Source organism: Falco peregrinus, chromosome 5, assembly GCF_023634155.1.
Source record: "Falco peregrinus isolate bFalPer1 chromosome 5, bFalPer1.pri, whole genome shotgun sequence".
In the NCBI taxonomy this organism is placed as follows: domain Eukaryota; kingdom Metazoa; phylum Chordata; class Aves; order Falconiformes; family Falconidae; genus Falco; species Falco peregrinus.
Window position 1 is genome coordinate 76,056,586 of NC_073725.1, and position 21,168 is coordinate 76,077,753.

At 52.5% G+C, this 21,168-nt stretch overlaps 1 protein-coding gene across 2 annotated transcripts in view; it reads left to right on the plus strand.

The window, feature by feature from the left end:
- The window catches only part of AXIN1 (axin 1), a 76,653-nt gene extending 55,854 nt beyond the window's left edge, over positions 1–20,799 (plus strand). Inside the window, exons 5-10 of one of the 2 annotated variants that reach the window (XM_055805733.1) lie at positions 912–1,049; positions 6,367–6,920; positions 9,345–9,521; positions 10,734–10,979; positions 17,939–18,106; positions 18,887–20,799. In XM_055805733.1, the coding sequence (XP_055661708.1) occupies positions 912–1,049; positions 6,367–6,920; positions 9,345–9,521; positions 10,734–10,979; positions 17,939–18,106; positions 18,887–19,013 (1,410 nt within the window). In that variant the 3' untranslated portion in view covers positions 19,014–20,799. The remainder of the gene's footprint in view (positions 1–911; positions 1,050–6,366; positions 6,921–9,344; positions 9,522–10,733; positions 10,980–17,938; positions 18,107–18,886) is intronic. The other variant, XM_055805734.1, reaches the window with a different exon arrangement.
- The last annotated feature ends 369 nt before the right edge of the window (positions 20,800–21,168 follow it).

The following is a 21,168-nucleotide window of genomic DNA, read 5'->3' on the forward strand; positions in this document are numbered from 1 at the left end:
ATTTTTATCTCTGCTGCGTCATATTTTTTTTTCTATTATTTTAACAAAATAATGCGGAACAGATGAAAATGAGGGGGAAAATACCGCAGCTGATAGCTTTATACTTCACTACACAAAGTTCTTATCCCAGAGCTCAGGAATTTAGGGACAAAGTAACTCAATGTAAGGAACCAAGGATGCCCTTGAATTTCCATAAATATTCGCTTGCTCACTCGGAGCAAGGAGAAAAATAGTATCTTTGCGCTTGTAAGGTTGCTGTGTCAATGAAGCAAACAGAGGATTGTTGCATGACTCTTGAAGAGCCAAGATGCGATCCTGCAGGATCCTCTGGTAAGAGAGGATGCTTTGTGGAAATCATGGCAAAAGATGGAGGGAGGTAAGATGTCCTGGAGGTGACAGGATTTCCACTCTTTTCTGTGGCTCTGGGCTAGATTGGCAGAGATTGACCAGCACATACTAATCCACCGGGGGTGAGCTGAATAAGTGTGCATAAGAGTCCTCTTTTTTTATCAAAGTGAAAACATCACTACTATAAGCACGATTTTTGAGAAGTTCATCTGTACATCCATTTCCCACCCTTTGAGACTAGGATATTCCTGTTGACTGTACATGGGGAGTAAACAAGCACATCCATGCCGAAGAGGAGTTTGGTACTGAAAGAGCTTTTGAATTGTGGCTCCAGAAAACCGTTCCATTACATGAGGTGATGTGCAGAGCTGGTGGCAGGTGGGGAGCTTGGTGGGGGCTCAGCTTCTAACTCCCCAGTCCTAGGCGGCACCTCTGCATCTGCCATCCTGTCTTCCCTCAGCTCTCTACCAGAACGACTGGCATTTCAGTTATCAAATCCTCCAGAGTAAATATGTGATTTTTTCATGCACCTTTTGCTAACCCCTGGTGTGTTCTTCCTCCAGCGTACATACCGAATGCCAAAGGATATCCATGTTGAACCAGAGAAGTTTGCTGCAGAACTGATCAATCGTTTGGAGGAAGTACAAAAGGAACGTGAAGCAGAGGAGAAACTGGAGGAGCGCCTTAAACGTGTTCGAGCGGTTAGTAACCTCTTTACCTCTACCAGCCTGGGAGACTGTCTGCGTACTGTACACCACAGGGAGCTTTCAGCTGCTGTGGAAGCAACTGGGGCGACCACTTCCTGCTCCAACAGCCATGGTTATCACTTGCAAAGGGGCTTCTGGAGGCTCCCATTGCCCCAGGAGCTTCCACGGTGCTGTTTCCCCATCCATGCAGGGCTCTGTGAGCTCCAGCACTCCCTCCCTGCTGTAAGATACCAGCCATGGCACAGCAGTGCCCGCTTCTGCCACCAGTTAGGGGCTGTGGATGCTCTGTCTCGTCTTCTTCAGCACCCTTGCTCTCCTGAGAGCAATCCCTTCTGTGCAAGGATGGGGACTATGTCACAGGAATTCTCCCTCCGCTGTGGGGTTTTGTGTGATCCCCATTTCCTCTACAAATTGTAGCCAGGTGGCAGGTGATGTTATTGTTGGAGGTGTTTGTGTCTGCTATCAGGCCATTCCTACCACAACCAAAAGGGTTCTCCCCATCAGTGCCTAGCACATCCCTAGAAAACGTGGAACTGATCAGGTGTAGCATCCAAGAACCCTCTCCTGAGCAGAAAAACACACTGACTCCACATGGGTGGCTGGGGAGACGCAGCCCATGGCATGCTGTGAGCCCTGGTACCACTGGGGCCCTTCAGAGCTCGAGGACTTTGTAGATGAACCAAGGAAAGCGTGCAAGGCCTTTAGCTCCACCACAAGCTCCAAAAGGTAGATAATGATGTATTGGTCATCTAATATTACCTGTGTGAGCCACCCTGTTCAGCAGCATTCGCACCGTATCTTTTCTTCTGAGATACTGCATCTCATGGGTACCTGTCCATCTTGTGCTGGGGCTATAGGAGAGTGTTCAGAGGACACCACAGTGTTACGGAACCTTGCCAATGTCAGTGTAACTGCAGCCCTGTGTGAAGAAATTACGGGTCTCTGCTGTTAATAGCTGCTGTGGCCCTGAGGCAAAGGCTCTGTGCTTAGTAACCCACAGCTCTCCCTTCAAGCAGAGGTATCGGTGCCTGGCTTGGCTAGCTCTGTGCTTTCAGAGGAGCCGAGTCTCTGGGGCTCCGGGGCAGACCCTGCAGCCCCGCTAGAGTAGTTTTAAATGTTCATCTAGTAGCTCTTTAAACAGAAAAGAGCTGTAAGTTGTCATATTCGCTTTGAATCACATCTGCATTTCAAATGCAGAGAAGTGAGGAAGGCAGAAGGATCTGTAAGGTTTCCTCCAGCTCCAAGCGTTTTCCAGCAAACTCCCTGCACCTCTGCATCCAGCATCCAGCCAGAAAAGGCCACTGAGGTGCTTTTGTGATTAGATTCCTGTTGTACTGGAATTTCTCTGGTTTTATCTGGTACCTATTGCTTTCTAAACAAAGCCAATGTAACTTGCAGCATTTTCTGCTAACATGGTCCTAGAGCACTCTTCTTCCTCCTCCTCCTCCTTCTCCCCCTCCGTGGCTCTGTTGCAGCCCCCTCCTGTACCAGGCTACATTATGCCAGCCCTCTGCCTCCTTGAAGAAGCTGCCAGTAGCAATACCATAAAATCAGCAAATACCTATGTGCCAGAGAATAAATTTAAGTCTGTTTAAACACATTTTTGTGTGACTTAATCTATTTTTAAGCCCAGGACTCCCACTAATGCTATATATTAAACCTCTTTGCTGTCTCCAGAATGTACTTCATTGACTGTCTGGCATCTGGCATTAGCCATTCAGGAAAACTCAGAGTAAGCAATTGTAGCTTTTTTAGGTCAGCACTTGAGGTGCAGGAGCTGCTGGTATCAGCAAGAGGAGACCTTGAATCCTGATAGATCCCAGGGTTTTTTCCTTTGACCTGAACACGAGGACTTACAGGGTAACCTCTTACCGGGTCTGCATGGCTCGCTGAACAACAGCACAGGGAAAGCCATGAGCGTTAGTCACACTGGGCAGTTATCAGCTTAGCAGAGAAGCTGCAAGTATTTTGCAAAAGCTAGGAAAAAAGAATTTTTCTCCCCCATAGTGAGCTGCCTGCAGGTTCCCTTTCAAAGCCACATCATGCAGTAACATCGAGAAGAGGCATTTGATTTAAAGCCAAATGCCTGTTACTGAAAAGACTGTTAGGATTTCTGTTTTTCAAAAAAGACAAACTCTGAATTCATTAATTATTCTGAGCAGCATGGGAGAGTATTAAGAGGATATGCCCGCCTCTTTATTAGTTTTTGAGTTGCTTCAGCCTCATGTCCATGCATGGAAGCTGCAGTATCGTATCGTACAGGTCAGTATCGTATCGTACAGATCACTGTGTCTTTGTCTGAACCAAGTGAATTGAAAATAAGCCAGGAGAAGAAGCCACCGCTGAGATTCTCACTATTTGAATATAAAACATTGCCTAGAGAGGGAAGTGATTTGCATGATGATCGAAAACACATTCATGGTTAGGTGAGCTATTTTGCCCTACCAACCAGCAGCTGCCTGATGGGTGGGACTGGGAGAAGGCAGAGGAGGAGGTTTGCAGCAGGGTATCACTTGCCCGTAGCTCATCAGTACAGATCTCAGCCTCCTGACTCAAAGGGAAGGGCACCCCCAGCCTTGTTGGAGAGTAAAAATAGCTCAGTAGACAGTCAGCAAAGTTGAAGTCTGCATGCTTCTAACTGCCGCTGCCTTTGGGAGCTGATGGAAGAGATTTCTGACAATATTATGTCAACAAAGCACCATCTAGTGGTTATGGCACCCCTGGGCTTCCCCGCCTGGCGAGAGGCTGCACACGCCGCCAAGCTTAGCCCAGCAAAGCTCAGCTCACCGCGGCGAGATGCTGGGACGTGGCTCCAGAGCTTACACCATCCCTGTGCCCAGGAAAGTGGAGGAGGCTGCTCCCGGGCCCGCAGGTTTCTCTGGTGTACAGCACTGCAGTTACTGCTTCTTGCCTGTGCCTCCCTGATCATGTCCTTGTCTTGTCTTCCCTTTCTTCTGCCTGTGCCAGCCATAGGCAGTGCAAGGGTGCTCGATGGGCGGAGGGATGCAGGTTAGGCAGCGTGCTTGTGCAAGCTGGGTGCGGGCAGGTTTGGGTGGGAGGGAGGGATAAACTGTGATCGGGCAACTCGGGCAAGGAGCACCTCGCAACGCACCGGTGCATGTGGCTGAGCCAAGGCTTGACTGCCGTATCCGAAGTCCCACGTTACGGTCCCAGTTTGGGCTGCCCCAGCCTTGTGCCATATATTGTTTTTTTCACTGTAGACTGGGCACGGGCAAAGATTCAGCAGAACTGGTGTCTGCAGCCTTGACTCGAACCTTTGCTCTGCTCAAGGAGAGAGGGCAGCTTGGGGTAGGCACCCCAGTTCCATCGTTTGCTGCCTTTTTCTCACTGTTGGGGCTTTCCTACCTGGTACAAGGCTGAGACCAGTGCTAGGGGATGGGAAGCCAGCTGAGGACCTGCCTGGGGTTGCAATCTCCTGCTTAGTGACATAGAGGAGCTGAGGCAAACTGAAAGAGAGCCAGTGTATCCCTATCCTTCCCTTAGCCCACCCTGATCTCAGTCTTGGAGCAAAGCAAAGTACCAGGTCCCAGTTTTCTGCAAAATGGAGTTCCAGGCAGCCAGAGGGTTTCCCAGATCTCAGGCACCTGTTTGGCTGAACCACCCCAGGCTGTCACTCTCATGCCACCCTGCTCCAGTGTGACAGCACTGCCGGAGCTCTGGGCTCCGAGCAGAAAGGACACGCTGCCATTCCTCAGAGATCTGTGCTAGGGTCAGGTCTTCTCCTGCACATTAGTTGGCGTTTAAAGCCAAGAGTTTTCCAGAAAGTAGGTACCAGCTCTAAAAGCCTCACAAGTGCTGAGCATATCATTGGGTTTTCATGAACTGCTAATAAATGCTTACCCCGGTGGCAGGGGTTTGGTCAGCACACGCTTCATCTTTTCTTGTCCCTGACCTGGGTGCCCAGGGATGGCAGTTGGCAGGCCGCAGCGTTGTGGCTGTAGATGAAAGGTGCCTCTGAAGTTCTTCAAAGCGATTTGGTAGAAAGTGGTGTGGTGGGCCCTCCAGATGTGGGCATCATGTCACACCCCCAGGCTTGCAGCGCCCACGCCCTTGGCACTTCCAAAGCCTGGCATTGTCCCTGCTTCAGCTTTAAACCCCCAGGTGTGACACTGGGAGGAAGTCTGTTATTTGCTTTCTTGCTGTGTGGTTGGCAGCTGCAACTTTGAAGCTGGTTAGCAAGTGATGGATGATGACATCTGACAGGCAAAGTTGATGGGAGTCAGTGTTTTCTAGCAGATGCGTTTTATCTGTGCTGCAACTGATTTCTTTACTGTGCCAAAGGAGGAAAAGAGAGCAGCATTAAAGGACTCAGTGGAATCCTACTTATGTAATTAAAGGAAACCCGACTTCCAATAAAGAAACTTCATAAATATCTGAGTTTATGTTGGAGCGTAAAGTAGTTTGTCAACATCAAAACCGTGGCTGTCAGCATGGAGGAGTTTTGTTCTTCCTGGCAAGAACTTAAAAAGTCGCTAGCAGGGTGTCCTAGACCATTGTGAACTACAAGAACAAGCAGTTAGTTCCAACCCATTTCTTTATCTGCATGAAATGTTTCACTCCAGCCTTAGCATGCTCGAGAGAAATCGGTGTTTGATTTTCAAACCCATTTGTGCTGCTGTTGACTTTAAGTTGCTCCCTCCTGTTACAAGCCCGCTGTTGTCTTTGCCTTGCAAAATAGTCATTCAGGTGAGAACCAGGGGACTCAGGAACTGTTCGGCTGCATATCCTGTAGCTTCGGACTTTGTCTGATGGGTTTTGATGGTGCTTTACCAAATTCTCGCAGGAAGTCACAGGAATGGTGTGGTATGGTGTGTCTTGGCTGCTGGTTGTTACAGAACACCTTCAAGGGGCTTAGGGAGCGTTTGAATAAGGTTCTGCCCACTCATAAATCCGATTGAGTTGTTGCGCTAGTCAGAAAGCTGCATCTGTAAAGCCTGGTTGTGATGCGTGGGCTGCCTGTCAGAGGTTGCCTCAGTCTCTTTGGGTAATGCATGGAGCCCCTTGCTAATGGTGGCTCAAAAAGCAGGTGCAGAGGCCTGAGCAGCTCTGCTCGGTAGCAGCAGGACTGCACAGGGTTGGGTTAGGAAGCTTTCTGCAGGAGGGTGGCACGGTCTGGGGCAGGTCTCCAGAGGGGCTGTGGATCTCCACCTTGAAGGGTTTCAAGATCTGGCTGGACTAAGGCAGGCCTGACTCAAGGGTTGGCAGCAGTCCTGCTGTGAGCAGGAGGTGGGACCAGGGACGCCTTTCACCACTCTGCTGTCATTCTCTGATTGTCCCCGGTTTCTTGCAGGAAGAAGAAGGTGAGGATGCAGATATCTCTTCTGGTCCCTCAGTCATTAGCCACAAGATGCCTTCCGCCCAAGCCTTTCATCACTTTGCTCCTCGTTACTCTGAGATGGGCTGTGCTGGGATGCAGATGAGAGATGCCCATGAAGAAAACCCGGAAAGCATCCTCGATGAACACGTACAACGCGTGATGAAAACACCGGGCTGCCAGTCTCCAGGACCTGGCCGCCACTCTCCTAAGCCACGGTCCCCAGAAAGTGGCCACTTAGGAAAGCTGTCAGGGACACTAGGAACAATTCCTCCAGGGCACGGCAAGCACGCAACAAAATCAGGAATGAAACTGGATGCAGCTAACTTATACCACCATAAACACATCTACCACCACATCCATCACCACAGCGTGATGAAACCAAAAGAGCAGATTGAGGCCGAGGCCACGCAGCGAGTGCAGAACAGCTTTGCTTGGAATGTAGATTCACATAACTATGCAACAAAGTCACGAAACTACACTGAAAACTTGGGCATGGCCCCTGTCCCCATGGACTCTTTAGGCTACAGGTGAGTCAAGGCGACACCCAACAGGAGTCCCAGAGCCGTGGCTTCTGTAGGACTTCTTCATAAACAGGCTGTAGCATTGGTGAAACAGTGGCTGAACCACATTTTCTTGTGAAAGTCTATGGTGGGACATGGTTTGGGGGCCTCCCACTGCTCTTCCCCTCCAGAAATAGATATGTCCCCTGATAACCCTTATAGACCCCTTTTCACTCTGAGATCTGGTGCTGAAAGACACCCTCTAACCTGGATTTTTAACGGCCTTGGTTGTAAAGTAGGTTTTCTGCTCCTTAAGGCAGTGGAGGTGTTTAGAAATTGCAGATGCCGGTCTACTTCCCCATGCCTCAGGAGCTGCTAAGTATAGGGTTGTGTCTCAGGGTCTGGGTGACAGAGACCAGTCCCCTAACGTGTTTGTGAGAGGACAAAACAGCCCTCCTTACTGCAAGGCCTAACCCATTCACCAGAAGGGCTCCTTTCTCTTCCTAACAAAACAACAGACACTGCGGTGTTGCCGTAGCATCCTGTCCCAAGGGGATGTTCTCTGGGGTAGTTAGTGCTCAGAAGAGACATTTTGCTGCCTTACGGGCTTTTGCCCATCTTTCCTTGGCTGTTTGAATTCCTCCATCCCCTCCCTGCTGAGGGGACAGGACGAAGCTCCTTCTCCACTGCTGTGGGTTTTGCTAGTGCTTTTACTGGATGACTGCAGAGGTGGCGGTGGAGCTCGGGGCTGTCTGGGGTGAGGGATGGTGATGCAGCAGCCACAGGGGAGGGCTGTGCTCGCCCTGAGCGTGGCTGGCTCCCCAGGGCTGTGGGTGCAGGTATGTTGCTTTGCAGCGTACCAGGGGTCTGATATTTAGTGAAGGCAGGAGGCTGGGTCTGCAGCAGGCAGGACCGGTGTTCAGAGCAGGGGGGCAGAATGCAGAGGCAGCTGAAGCAAACTGCTCTCCAGAGAGGGAGAATCACTTAAATCTGCCCAGTTTCCATAGGGAAAGGGCTGTTAGTGCTTCAACAGAGCATGAGCGTGACCATGCTGTGTCAAGCCAAAGCCCTGTCTAGATACAGGACTTCTCTCTAGCACTGACTACAGCATCTATTTAAGGGGATTATAAGAGGGCACATTCAGAGTTGTCGTTCCTCTGGTACATACTCACAGTTCCTGACAGTCCGCAGGTTAGGAGCTTCACAAGACGAGGTTATATCCGAACAATCTTGTTTGGCAGCCAGCAGTCTCTTGCAGTGGCTCGTCTGGCTCCTTGTTGAACCCATCGGGGTTGCTGGCCCCCCAGCCTCCTGCAGCCGTGTCTGCATTGATTACAAGCTGCAGGAAAGGACTTTTTTTGGGGGTTTTGTTCACACTGAACCTGCTGCTGGAGAATTTCATTTAATGCCCACTAGTCCTTACGTGGGGAGAAGCAGAGAAGTTGTCAGTTTGCCCTGCCTTTGTAGATCTTCAGCAATCCCTCTCCAGATTTTTTTTTTTAAAAAAATGTCAGCAAAGCTGCCTGAGGGCCTGGTGGTCCTCTATGGTGTTGAAGTTATTTTTCCTGTGCGTGTTGGTGAGCACGCAGAAGCAGAAGTAGGGAGGTCCTATGGAGTAAAGCAGGTGGGTGATTAGGACAATGGGGGTCCCATGAAATTTACAGGCTGTGGCAGCAACAGGCCAGCACGGGTGAATTCTGCATGGCCTCGTGAGTGTGGGGCTGCTGTGCTGCTCACATGGGCATGCGTGTGGGCAAGGAGTGGCGGGGTTTCTGTAGGAACCTTTGCTGCAGCCATAAGCATAGCCAGAGTGTCACCTTCTGCCTGGTGTCCATCTGGCTACAGTGTTTGAGGTAGCTGGGCTTCCCAGTGCACGAGAGCCTGCAGAGGGCAGCCCACCCCACTAGATGTGATCTTCCACCATGGTGTGAAGCCGTGGTTCAAGTCGGGGTGAAAAACAAATGCTGGGTATGGCAGATCAGCAGTTTGGGGTATCGGTGAATCTGGGGCTGATGGGGAGGACCCAGGTTTTAAGCAGTGGTCTGGTGTGGAGAGTCAGCCAACAGATTGCAGCACCAGGATGAACCTCCTGCTCTGAGCAAAGAGCTGGGGGTTTAACACAACCCTTCGTGTGGCGGATCTTCTTGCCACATTGTCATGATTTGTTTGCCCAGAGGAGAAGCTCCCTTTCCCCACAGGTGGCTGGATGGAGAAGCTTGCTGTGCTTAGGTCTAGCCAGTCTTACTCTTAGCCTCAACTGTGGCACAGTTGGTTTGAGCTATGGTAGAGCCAGGAGGCTGTGGAAGGCAGCCAGGGCCACATCTGTACTGCAGGAGCACCAGACCCTAGCAGGGCTGAAGGTGTCTGGAGATAGACGTGTCCATCCTCTGCCATGGTCTGCGGTGGTTTGGCTTAGGCAAAGCGCTAATGTCTCAAGCTTTGTTCTTGCAGTGGGAAAGCAAGTCTGCTCTCAAAAAGAAATGTTAAGAAGACCGATTCAGGGAAAAGTGATGGTGCCAACTATGAGATGCCAGGATCTCCTGAAGACGTGGAGAGAAACCAGAAGATCCTTCAGTGGATCATAGAAGGAGAGAAGGAGATCAGCAGGCATAGGAAAACAAACCATGGGTAAGGGCTGGCAGAGCAAGGGGGCTTCACGCTGTTGTATTGCATCCCCTGCACAAGGCCTGTGTGTCTGGGCAGTCTGCCTTGTTTCTGGAGATCTTGGAAAGATGAGAATCCACCAGGCACAAGGGTTTAGACCCTTTGGAGACTGAGAATTGCTCGAGGGCTGTAAGGGCTGTTTTTTCTGTAGGATGACTTCTGGTCATGGGGGAGGTTGCAGCCCCAGGGGAATCTCACTAATTGCTGCTATGGTTCCAAGGTGGAGAACGCGGCACACAGTAGGCAGTATTTTTCCTTTAAGCATTTGCTTGTATGTAAATGCCTGTTACTCCTGCAAGGTGCTGATAGAAATGTCAGACCTGCTGTGCTTTAGCCGTTGGTCCCGAGTAAGCAGTTTAGCACAGCTCAGAGTTGCCCAGCATTTTGGCTTGTGGGGAGCATCCTCTGGGATGGCCCCACCTGCATGGAGTGGAGCCAAGGACATGGCTGCCTTGGGAGTTTCTCTGTTGTCAAACATCTCCTGTAGGCACCGATCCTTAATCCCTGTCTGGTCAGTCTGGCAAAATAACGGCATGTGCGGGGTGTTGATGAGAGGGATCTGGAGTCTCTCATCCCCTTTGACACAGCTGTGCTGGAGGCTCAGTGGTGAAACTGCTGGTGGTTTCTTCTCTTGCTTGATGGTAGAGGCCAGGGCAGGTTGCACTGCAGGCAGCTGGGGCCAAGTGCCAGGGCCATGGGCAGTGCCAGGCCACCATGAAGTCAGGCAGGCAGGTTCTGCCACCAGAGCTGGGGAAGAATGAGCACATCTCTGCAGCATCCCCTTCCCTGGAGAGGCCAACCAGCAGCTCATGGAGAAGCTCCCAGACTGGGAACGTTGTCAGCACATGGGAGGGCATCTTGTGGGGGAATGTCACAAATGGTCGAGCTGCCTTTTGCTGGATTTATTTTCAGGTGTTGTGGACTTGATGAGAGCCCTTAAACAGATTTGTGGGCTTTGTGTCAGGGTTGGGTTGCTCACCCTGTCTCAGGACTTGCTGTCCTGAAATGTTCTCTAGGCGCGGATGGTGCTCCCCTCTCCCTTGGAAGCCGTGCTGTAAGGAGCTTCCCAGTGGTGCCCATGTCCAGCTGCAGAAGCTGTAGGTTCATTTAGGAGTGACTCTGTGCCTGTGCAAAGTGACTCAGTGGTCCATGTAAAACCTTTGTGTTTGTGTGTAGCTCTTCAGGTGCTAAGAAGCAGCTGTCCCATGATATGGTCCGACCCCTCTCCATTGAACGGCCTGTTGCAGTGCATCCATGGGTCAGTGCCCAGCTCCGAAACATCGTCCAGCCTTCTCATCCCTTCATCCAAGATCCTACCATGCCGCCCAATCCAGCCCCCAACCCTCTCACCCAGCTGGAAGAAGCTCGCAGGAGGTTGGAGGAGGAGGAAAAAAGGGCTGGAAAACTCCCCCTTAAACAAAGGTATGTTGATGGGGTCTGACTGTGTGTGGGAGGCAAGGGGGAGACTGCCCTGAAGGTGGGCAGCTGAAGGAGATGTCCATGTCCTCTGCTCTGGTCTCCAGCTCCCAGCACCAGCTGGGTTGAGGCACATGCAGGGGGGTCAGAGAAATCTGCCTCAGTCCCTCTGACACGCTGGTGCGAATGCCAAAACCCATTTTGAGGGCTTGGGCTAGTGGTTTGTGGATGGAGAGGCTGGAAATGCTCCTGGCAGGGTGTGGAAGAGGCTGCTGAGAGCTTGAGGAGGAGCTGGGCTGGGGAAGCCTGCGTAGAAGGGGCTTGGTACTTGGTACGGGAGAGCTCCCTCCCCTGGTACTTGCTGACTGTCCATTGATTCACACTAACGATGATTTCAAAGCTTGGTGCAGGAGGAGAATTCAGCAGGACGCAACAGAATTGAGTGCAGTAGAAGCATATGTATTTGCTCTTTATCTCCCCCAGGCTTCTGAAAAAGTTTGCTCGTGGCATCTGGATGAGAGCACTGCACTGTAGTCCTGCTGCAGCAGCACTGACTTGCTGCATGGCCATGCATCTTTTTGTGACTCAGCTTAATGCCTGTTGTGGAGCTCATTCTCCTGCTCCTGTGTTCTCTTTCGGGGAACATTATTTGCAAGTGACATGGAGCTCCCAGATTAAAAGCATTTTGGAAGTGCTAGATAATTACTGTTAACAGCTAAAAGCACTTTGTCCATTAAAAACCTTTCACAGCCTTATAGCTGTCTTCCAAAAACTTGAAACTTTGCAGTCTGACTCTTACAAACAAAAATGTAATTTAAAAAAGAAACTCTTAATTGCCGAGCTCCAATTATTTTTGCTTGCAGTGACCATGTAGCAGACTTCTGCGTATTTATGTCAGAGTATTGATTGAAAGCCAGGTAATTAGAGGGCTCTTCCAAGTCAGGGTAAGCCAAGTTTATTCGATCTACCTTTCAGTTGATGTAATCGGATAGGGTTTATTAGTAAAAGTCACTTATAGTCATATTAAATTCATGCACCTTCCCCAGAAATGTCTAGATGCAGATACACACTTTGGAAACACCAACATATGCTATATGCATATGCAATTAATACTCTTAATAATAATTTGGCATGTGTTGTAAGTGTAGCTTTTGTAGAAACCTCATGGCATTGTGGTAAATGCCAGGCAGACCAGCGAGAGGAAGGCTGAGCAGTCCCAGGGCTGGGCTGCTCTGCCTTCGCTGCCACTCCATGAGGTCTGGCTCTTCTCCCGGTGGTGCAAGGATCCCCCTGACCTGCCCCAGGCATGGAAAACCAGGGAGCCGTGTTCGCTGGCAGGGAACTGCTCAGGAAAAGCAAATGTGCCTATGTCCAGTAGCAGGCAGGAATGAGTGCAGCGGTCCCCAGGGAACCAAAGGTTTCTGGATATTGAAAACTCTCTGCTGGATTTTGACAGGATTGGGTGCTCTAGCTTGAAGCATGCCTGAGCTAGCAGCTTGTTGGAGAGCTCCTGCTATGGTTAGCACAGAGGTCTCCCTGAAAATAGACCCCACAGCTCTCCTGAGAGCAAAGGAGAAACAGAGCGGGGAGCTATGTGTAAACACCATTTATTTCAGTCGGGAGCTTTGAAGAGCTCTGGGAAAAGGGAGCTGGTGTCGCAGGTCTGTTGGCAGCCTTGGGCAAGCACAGTGCCGACGGCAGCAGAGGTGGAGGTGAGCCTGGAGGTGTCCTTGGGGCACCGGCTTGAGCTGCCTGCAGGAGGAGAGTGCAGCGTGCCAGCTTTGTATGGCCAAGCTGACCTCGCCAGCACGGTTACCCGGCTCACCAACCACCCTCCTCCAGCACAGCCTTCCCCAGCTAGCTGCCCGCTGCCCTGGCTGGGGTGCCAGCAGCCCCACTCCCCCCCAGCACCGCCCTGCTAGAAATAAAGGAGGCGCCTGCAGTGCCTGTGCTGGGAATCACAAATATTCTTCCAGAAACCACACTTCTACTGCAGAAAAAGCCTTTCTCTCCCTATACCACAACATTTGGAGGGACGTTGAGATAGTTACCTGGCTGCTGCTAGCAAGCAATGCAGGATTAAATGTCCAGTACTGAAGGAGATCCAGTATGCCCAGCGTTGGTGTCCCAGTGACCATCATGCTTCTTCCATGTACAGCCAGGTTTTGAGTCATCTTCTGTATCTCAGTGTCACAGTTCACTTATGTTTGCAGCTGGATAAAGTAATTAGTATAGCCCTTCAGCGAAAAGATTTTTGCAAGCAGTGTTGGTGTGATCTCAGTTTGGAATTAATGGGGTTGGGCCAAGCCTGGAAGAGGAGCAGAAAAATGTGGCAGAAATTCTGCACCCAGCAGAAATATGGCTGGGGACACCTCCCAAGGTAACATCTGCTGGGTGCATTTCAGGCTTTCCAAAACACCCCAGCCCCAGGGCTGAGTTGGAGTGAGCTGGGCACTTCATCTCTGCGTCGCAGCAAGGTTGGATTGGTGCTGTAACCTAGACTCAGCTTTCTTGTCACAGCACCACTGGGCTTTATGGCTAAAGAAATCAGGACTGGAAAGCAGATGCAATAAGTCTGATGCGTGCTGCCATTTCCTTACTGGATAACATTTTGTGCTTGTGACAAATGCAGCAAAGGGAGGTGATCCCAGAAAGGCAGGGTGGTGGTACCTGGCTGTGTTTCTGGGTCACACTGCCACCGAGGCGATGGGTGCAGGTGGAAGCTTTAATGAGGCAGGGCTCAGAGGTGGTCTGGTAGCCTGCTTGAGTAAGCCATGGTCCCAGGAGAACTCTTGGCAATGACGGAAGCAGGGACAGTTGTGTTGTCTCATTCTCCTGAGATGAGCTCTTGGAAAATTACATTTCAGTGATTCTGTATTGATCAGCTCTGCTTTAGCCTGCTAGAGATCAGTGGCTGCAGTTTGGGATGTGTGTGTATTCTGCTCCTGGGAGCAGTGGGCAGGGACTCTGGAGCACAGGTAGTTTTTCCATCAGTCCTCCCAGTCAAAGGGAAGGGGTTTGGAAGGGCCACTCGAATCTGGCAAATCAGCAGATGGTTATGGGACTGGTGCCACAAGCAGCGGTTCGACTGTGGGATTCGCTTTGAGAAACCTGGTCGTCTGGGGGCTGGCGGGGTCCATCTGTTAGGGAAAGGGAAAAGCATCTTTGGTCCCAGGCTTGGCAAGCCGGTGAAGAGAGCTTTAAACTAAAGTTGCCAGTAGAGGGGAACCTCAGTCCATCCCACTCCTACAAGTTCGATGCCAGTGCCAGCAAGAGATGCCCAGAGCCTGGAGAGGGATGGCAGGGCAGCAGGAGAGCATCTGAAGAGCACCACAGAGGAATTCCAGCCACTCCAGCCGGGAAGTCAGCATCGGGGGCCCAGCTTGAAAGCCTCTGTGAGACTGCACGTAGCATGGGGAATGAATAAGAGGAGTTAGAGATGTGCGCATGCCTGCAGGGCTGCAACCTTATTGGCATCACGGAGATGCGGTGGGATGGCTGCTGTGACTGGAGGACAGTTAGCCTGGGAGGAATACATAGGAATTGTCCGAGCAGCCAGGGACCAGGTTAGGCAAGCTGAAGCCCTGATAGAATTGTATCTGGCCAGGAACATGGAGGGCAACAGGAAAAGCTTCTGTAGGTACGTTGGTGATAACAGGAAGCCTAGGGAAACTGTGAACCCTCTCCAGAAGGAAGCAGGAGACCTGGCTACCTGGGACACGGAGAATGCTGAGGTACTCTGTGACTTTTTTGCCTTGGTCTTTACTGGCAAGTGCTCCAGCCACTGCCCAAGTCACCGAAGGCAAAGGCAGGGACTGGGAGAATGAAGAACCACCCACCATAGGTGAAGATCTGGTTCAAGGTCATCTAAGGAACCTGAAGCTGCACAAGTCCATGAGCCTTGATGAGATGCATCTGCAGGTCCTGAGGGAACTGGTGAATGAAGTTGCTAAGCCACTGTCTGTCGTATTTGAGAAGTTGTGGCAGTTTGAAGTTCCCATGGACTGAAAAAGGGGAAACACAACCCCCATTTTTAAAAAGGGAAAAAAAGACCCGGGCAGCTACAGGCCTGTCAATCTCACCTCTGTGTCTGGCAAGATCATGGAGTAGATCTTCCTGGAAACTATGCTAAGGCACGTGGAAAATAAGGTTATTGCTCACAGCCAGCATGGCTTCACCAAGGGCAAATTGTGCCTGATGGATTGTGTCCTGCACGTGGGCCGGGGCAGTGCCAGGCACAAATACGGGCTGGGTGGAGAATGGATGGAGAGCAGCCCTGAGGAGAAGGACTTTGGGGGTGTTGGTTGACAAGCTCAACATGACCCGACAATGTGCACCTGTGGCCCAGAAAGTCAACCACACCCTGGGCTGCATCACCAGCAGCGTGGCCAGCAGGTCGAGGAGGTGATTCTCCCTCTCTGCTCCACTGCTGTGAGACCCCACCTGCAGCGCTGCGTCCAGCTCGGGGCCCCCAGCATAAGAAGGACATGGACCTGTTGGAGTGAGTCCAGAGGAGGCCACAAAGATGCTCAGAGGCTGGAGCCCCTCTGCTGTGCAAACAGGCTGAGAGAGCTGGGGTGGTTCAGCCTGGAGAAGAGAAGGCTCCCGGGAAACCTTACAGCAGCCTGCCAGCGCCTAAAGGGGGCTTACAAGAAAGCTGAGGACAGACTGCAGGACAGGGGGGAATGGCTTTAAACTGAAAGAGGGTAGATTTAAATGAGAGAGAAAAAAGAAATTCCGCACTGTGAGGGTGCTGAGGCGCTGGCCCAGGCTGCCCAGAGCAGCTGTGGGTGCCCCATCCCCGGCATGTCCAAGGCCAGGCTGGACGGGGCTGGGAGCAACCTGGGCTGGTGGGAGGTGTCCCTGCCCGTGGCAGGGGGGCTGGAACTGGGTGATCTTTAAGATCTCCTCCAACCCAAACCATTCTGTGATTCTATGATTTATAGCACAAGCAGGGGCATCCAAAGCCGTGGAGGTTGTTTAGAACTCTAGCTCTGTGAAGCAGTGCAGAGTTTCTGCTTTTGGGCATCATTTTCAGGCACATCTCTGCTCTGGGAAGAGGTGAGCCCTGGAGCCAGGCTGAGCACGTTCAGCAACAGCCTTTCAGGGCTGAACTACACAGTGGCAGGAGGAGGAGGAAGGACGCTGCCGGCCACCAGCATGGTCCCCCTCTTGCTCCTGCCAGGCTGAGCTAAGCGGCATCTTTTCCATCTCCCCAGGCAAAGAACGGCAGCCCTGGGGGAACCGGCTTTGCTGCCTGCGCAGAGCATGTCGCTGTGTCCCCAGGTCCCCAGGCACACAGTAGCTCTCTTAGTCATGACTTGTTCCTAGCAGGATTAAGAGAAGCTCAGGGACTTTGAGGTTTTCCAAACCCCTTCAATTAACTTCTGGCTTGCAGGGTTCACAGAATTTGCCTGAATTTATGACCCATTTTTACTTTAAATGTCGTGGGGTTTTTTCCCAAGGATGACTCAATTCCTTAATGTTTTTCTAGCTAAAGGGCATCCTGTGCTTTGATATGGGGATGGGAGAAGCTCCGAGAGCTCTGCTGGCACCGGGGTGGACCCTTGCCTCTCAGGATGCTGCATCTTCTCCCAAGGTCTCCCAGGCAGAGCAGGCACCAGGAAGGTCGTTCAGTTGAACTTTAGACCTCTCTTGCTTGTAGAAAGCGGTGAAAAGATTGTGTCTGGTCTTGGTTTGCAATGCCAATGTTTATGTGGGCATGCCATTAAAAAGGCACGCTGCCTGCAAGCCAGTGTTTAAAGGTTAAGGTCGGAGTCATTTCCAAAATGGCGATTACCTCATCTGCTTGGCGAATTCTGTTTTTTATAGCAACTTTCCAGTCATGTAAATACAAAATCATCTTTTTTATCCACCATACTTTTAAAATAATTTTTTTAAGCTGCCAAATTTGTTTTATGTGACTTTGAAAGGGAAGGCTGCCTCTGGCTTATACCACACATGCCAAGTTACCAATTTGTGTAGGCTGCTCTGATGTTTGTGCAGCATTTACGGCACCCCAGATGAAAGGTCTTTCAGAAAGGCAAAGTACCCAGAGTTTTATTATTGCTGCTTTTGTCTGCCTCTGAAGATGGGGTTAGGACTGGGCTGATGCTTTTGGTCCCACATAGCAGAACCCCGGTGTGTGGGCTGGAAGCAGAGACCAGACCAACATTCTGAGAGTTGCAAAAACACAGGAAATTTAAAGTCACTGGGGTTTTGGAGCTGGCAACTGCCTTGCCACCCTGCACAGACAGGATAGGCAGTGAAGCCTGCGGGGCATGCCCCGCTGGGAGCTCCATCCCCTCCGACCTCTATCTACAGTGGGAGAAGTGCCCAGGGGAGCCGTGGGGAGCAGGAGCAGTCCTGTCTGCACAGCCCTGCAGATGTAGGTTAGCAGAAAGCCATGCTGAGCTATTGTGGCCATGGCAGCCATAATCCCAGGCCGTGTGAGCGGTGTGTCCATTATCATCCCCACGCGTGTTTCTGGCCCTGTGTGCTTGGTGCACACCAGGAGTGTGCTGATGGTGACCTGGGTCTGCTGCCGTCGGCCGGGGATGCTCAGCCTTGCCCAGAGCTTACCAGTGTCTCCCTGAGCCAGTGGTACTGTGGGAAGGGCCATGACCTCTCAAAGCCTCGGGGTGGGTTTCTTCAGTGTGAAGGGGCTGAGCTAGAACCTGTGCCCTCCTTGTAGCTGTGGTTGGGCCCCTTCCAGCCTTTCCCAGTGCTGTTCACTCTTTCACCACGCAGGTGTGTGGCTGCATGCCAAGAGAGCTGGTGGCCAGAGCAAAGGATGCTCAGGGACCGCACTGCATTTCCTCTGGCCCGTTTCTACCACCTCTGGTGGGACCTGACCACACCTCTTGCATGGGCAGCTGCGTACCCAGAAGGGCACCCAGCAGCAGCAATGGTGCTGAGCACCATGGGCTGATACTCAGCAGGTCGTTTGTATTTTTGCACGGCAGGTTGAAGCCCCAGAAGAGACCAGGCAGCGGTGCGTCTCAGCCGTGTGAGAACATTGTGGTTGCTTACTACTTCTGTGGAGAGCCCATCCCTTACCGCACTCTCGTCAAAGGGCGCGTGGTGACGCTGGGACAGTTCAAGGAGCTGCTGACCAAGAAAGGGAACTACAGGTAAGGGCTGCTCCCGTGTGTGTTGTGGTGCCAGCAGACTGTCAGCAACCCCTGGCAGATGCTGCTGCCAGGGCACAGCGGTGTTCCCCCCACCAAGGTGAAGGAGCAAGGTGGCAGATTGGGGGCGCTCCTGGAGCCTTTCAGGAGGGCTCCCACAGGGCATGCTGCGGTGGGGATGTGGCAGCATGGCCAAGGCGCATTGGTTGTTGAGGAGACAGCTTACAGGGATGAGGGAGATTGGGGTTGTTAGCAGAAATGCCCCGCGTCAGAGTTTGCACCTTCAGCAGAAGCTGCTGAGCAGCCCTGCAGGGTCCTGGGCTGAGCAGCATCAGCCAGTGCTCAGTGATGCTGTGGGGGAACCCTCTGACTTCCAGAGCTGTTCCAGCTCCTCTCAGAGTTTCCTCCAGTGCGGGCAGGGAGGCTGGGTCCTGCCGGAGTCCCAAAGCAGCCAGGCTCAGGGCATGTAGCTCTCCAGGTTCCCTCTTCCAGGCAGGAGCTTCCATGGGGGAGCCTGCCTGGAAATGCTCCGCTAATAGAGGTGCCTCAGCCGCTACTTTTGGGAGAGCTGTGAATGGGCTTGGGCTCAGGGCTGGAGCTCCTGAACATGCTAGCACAGGTCCTGACCACTCCTTTGCTCCCTGAGTGAGGGCAGGGGCAGAAGCACAGCCCCAGTTGCCCCCATGGCCATGCCTAGGTTTGGGGACTGTGGTGCCCCTGTGACCATTCACCTGCTTGCTTTTTTTTTTTCCCCTCTGTGCCCCCGTGTTCCTGGTTTTTCAGGTATTACTTTAAGAAAGTGAGTGATGAGTTCGACTGTGGTGTGGTCTTCGAGGAGGTGCGGGAGGATGACACCATCCTGCCCATCTTCGAAGAGAAGATCATCGGGAAGGTGGAAAAGATTGACTAGGCTTCAGGGCTTCCGAGGCGTGAGGACAGGACTGTGAAAGACTCTGGGACCGGAGGAGAAGGCCTGGGGCAGACGTTGGCAGGGCTACTGCCACGGGCACTGGGCGAGCCCAGGGCGGAGGGTGGCAGCCGGCTCCGGCACAGACCTGGGCAAGCTCTGGATTGCCGGTGGGTGCCATTTCACCCCCACGAACCTGCCAGTGGGAGCCTGGGCTCCCTCTCCATACCGAATATAAGTGTAATGTAGCATTGTACAGTGCATTAGAAAGTGTAATATGACCTTGTTTACTAAAGCTGCATATTTTTGATATATTGTAATAAAAGGAAAATATTTCCAATGTCACAGTGCTCTTATGTAAATGTAGAACATACAGGTACTGCAGAACTCGCCCAAAGTGTACAGCCATCCATCAGACCACCTGCTCCTCGCGTTCCCAGCACCCTGCCCCGGCCCCCCGGTGTGGATGGCTTCGGAGCGCTGCCAGGCAGAGCCGCTCCCCACCGGCTGGAAGGGGTGGCCTTGCTCCGGAGGGGCTGTGGTCCCAGCTCACCTCGGAAGATTATTGAGCCATTCGGAAGGAGTCGGTCTCTCACCTCCCTGGCAGTCTCAGCTGCTGGACATGGTAGGATGGTATTTTTTTTCCTCCTGAGCTTTCTTGTGACCGAGTAAATCCCAGAGGGATAGAAGGGTCGGAGCCAGCTCCCAGGTCTGGGGGCTTCCCGCAATGTGATGACCAGCTCGGAGCCGGGGCAGCAGTCAGGGTGCTGGCATCCCATGGCCCGCGCGCTTGTCCCCCACCCTGGGTGCCCCTGGAGAAGGGTTTGCTTCCCAGGATGGGCTGCAGTTCTGCAGAGGGCTGGCACCCATGTGCCCAGCACAGACATGCCCAGGCCCCTGGTGCCAAGCTCCAGCTTTGGTCGGGGGACTCTTTTTTAGGAGAAACATAACAGGGGTCAGAACTGATCAGACACTAAAGCTGAAGACCAAAAATTACTTTTTGTGAGTCCTGTGTCTTTTGTCAGCTTCTGTGTCTCAGGGAAAGCAGCATGAGGGCACTGCAGCCCACTGCCGAGAGCGGGGGGTTGTTGATGCCAGTTTGTGGGGCTGGCGTGGGGCCAGGTCACCCAGCAGCAGGGCAGCCAGCACCGTGGGAAGACTCCTGGGCTTACTCGGATGCAAGAAAGCTGGGGGCTGCACTGGTGCTCCCACTACTCTGCCCTCGGTCCTGCCCATCCCCCAGCCCGGGCTCTGCCGTGCTCCGGCATGGCCATGGCTCTGTGCCGGCTCCTTCAGAGACCAGCCCTCACCCACCTGCAGAAACCGGGGCAGCCCTCAAAGCCAGGGGGGCTTCCACATCAGTGCTCGCCCTGCCTGGTGCTGCTCTTGGCCGCAGCAACGTGTTGGAGCTGCTGGGACCCTGCGGCACTGCGCTGGGATGCGACTGAGCCTGTTGTATATGTCACCGAGTGCCTTTAAAACACGGTTCTGTGACTTGCCTATACACTACGTGAAGTCCAGCAAAATCCACAATCGTTTTCAGCCTGGGAACAGCGTTACAAAGGGTTTTCTTCCCTGGTTTTTGTGAGTTCTGATGGTGGTGTGTCTGGTGAGGTTGTTACCATGCCTGGGATTTCCATCTCCCCCTTTTTTTCTCAGGGGGTCCCCTGTAAATATGTATAGCGACCGCGCAGCCCCGGCAACGTCTCCTCTGCATTTTCATGTGCTGACTTGTACAATGATCTTTTCAAAGGTACTTGGATAAAATGAAATAAAACCCCACGTCCCACTGCCTGCTGCATTCTTCCTTCCCTGCGGAGCAGATGCCCAGGTGCCCAGCAGCCAGCTGGGACTACCGGAGGATGGGGCAGGTCAGGCCAAGGGCTGGGACCCATGGCGTGGCTGGGGCAGCAGTGGGCTCCCTGGAGGGGTGGCTGGGCAAGTCCTGGCCCCAGGGGACCAGCGTGTTGCCCCTGGAGGAATGGTCCAAGGTCTGGGGGAGCTGGCCCAGGGGAGGGGGGACAGAGGCAGGGTTTGGAGGGGATGCTGGGTGGTCCCAGAGGCTGCGAGCTGGGCTTAAGAGGAGCACATGGAGCCCTGTGTTGGGCTCTCACCTTCCCTGGCTGTGACAGCAGCTCCTGGGGCTGGTACGTGGCTG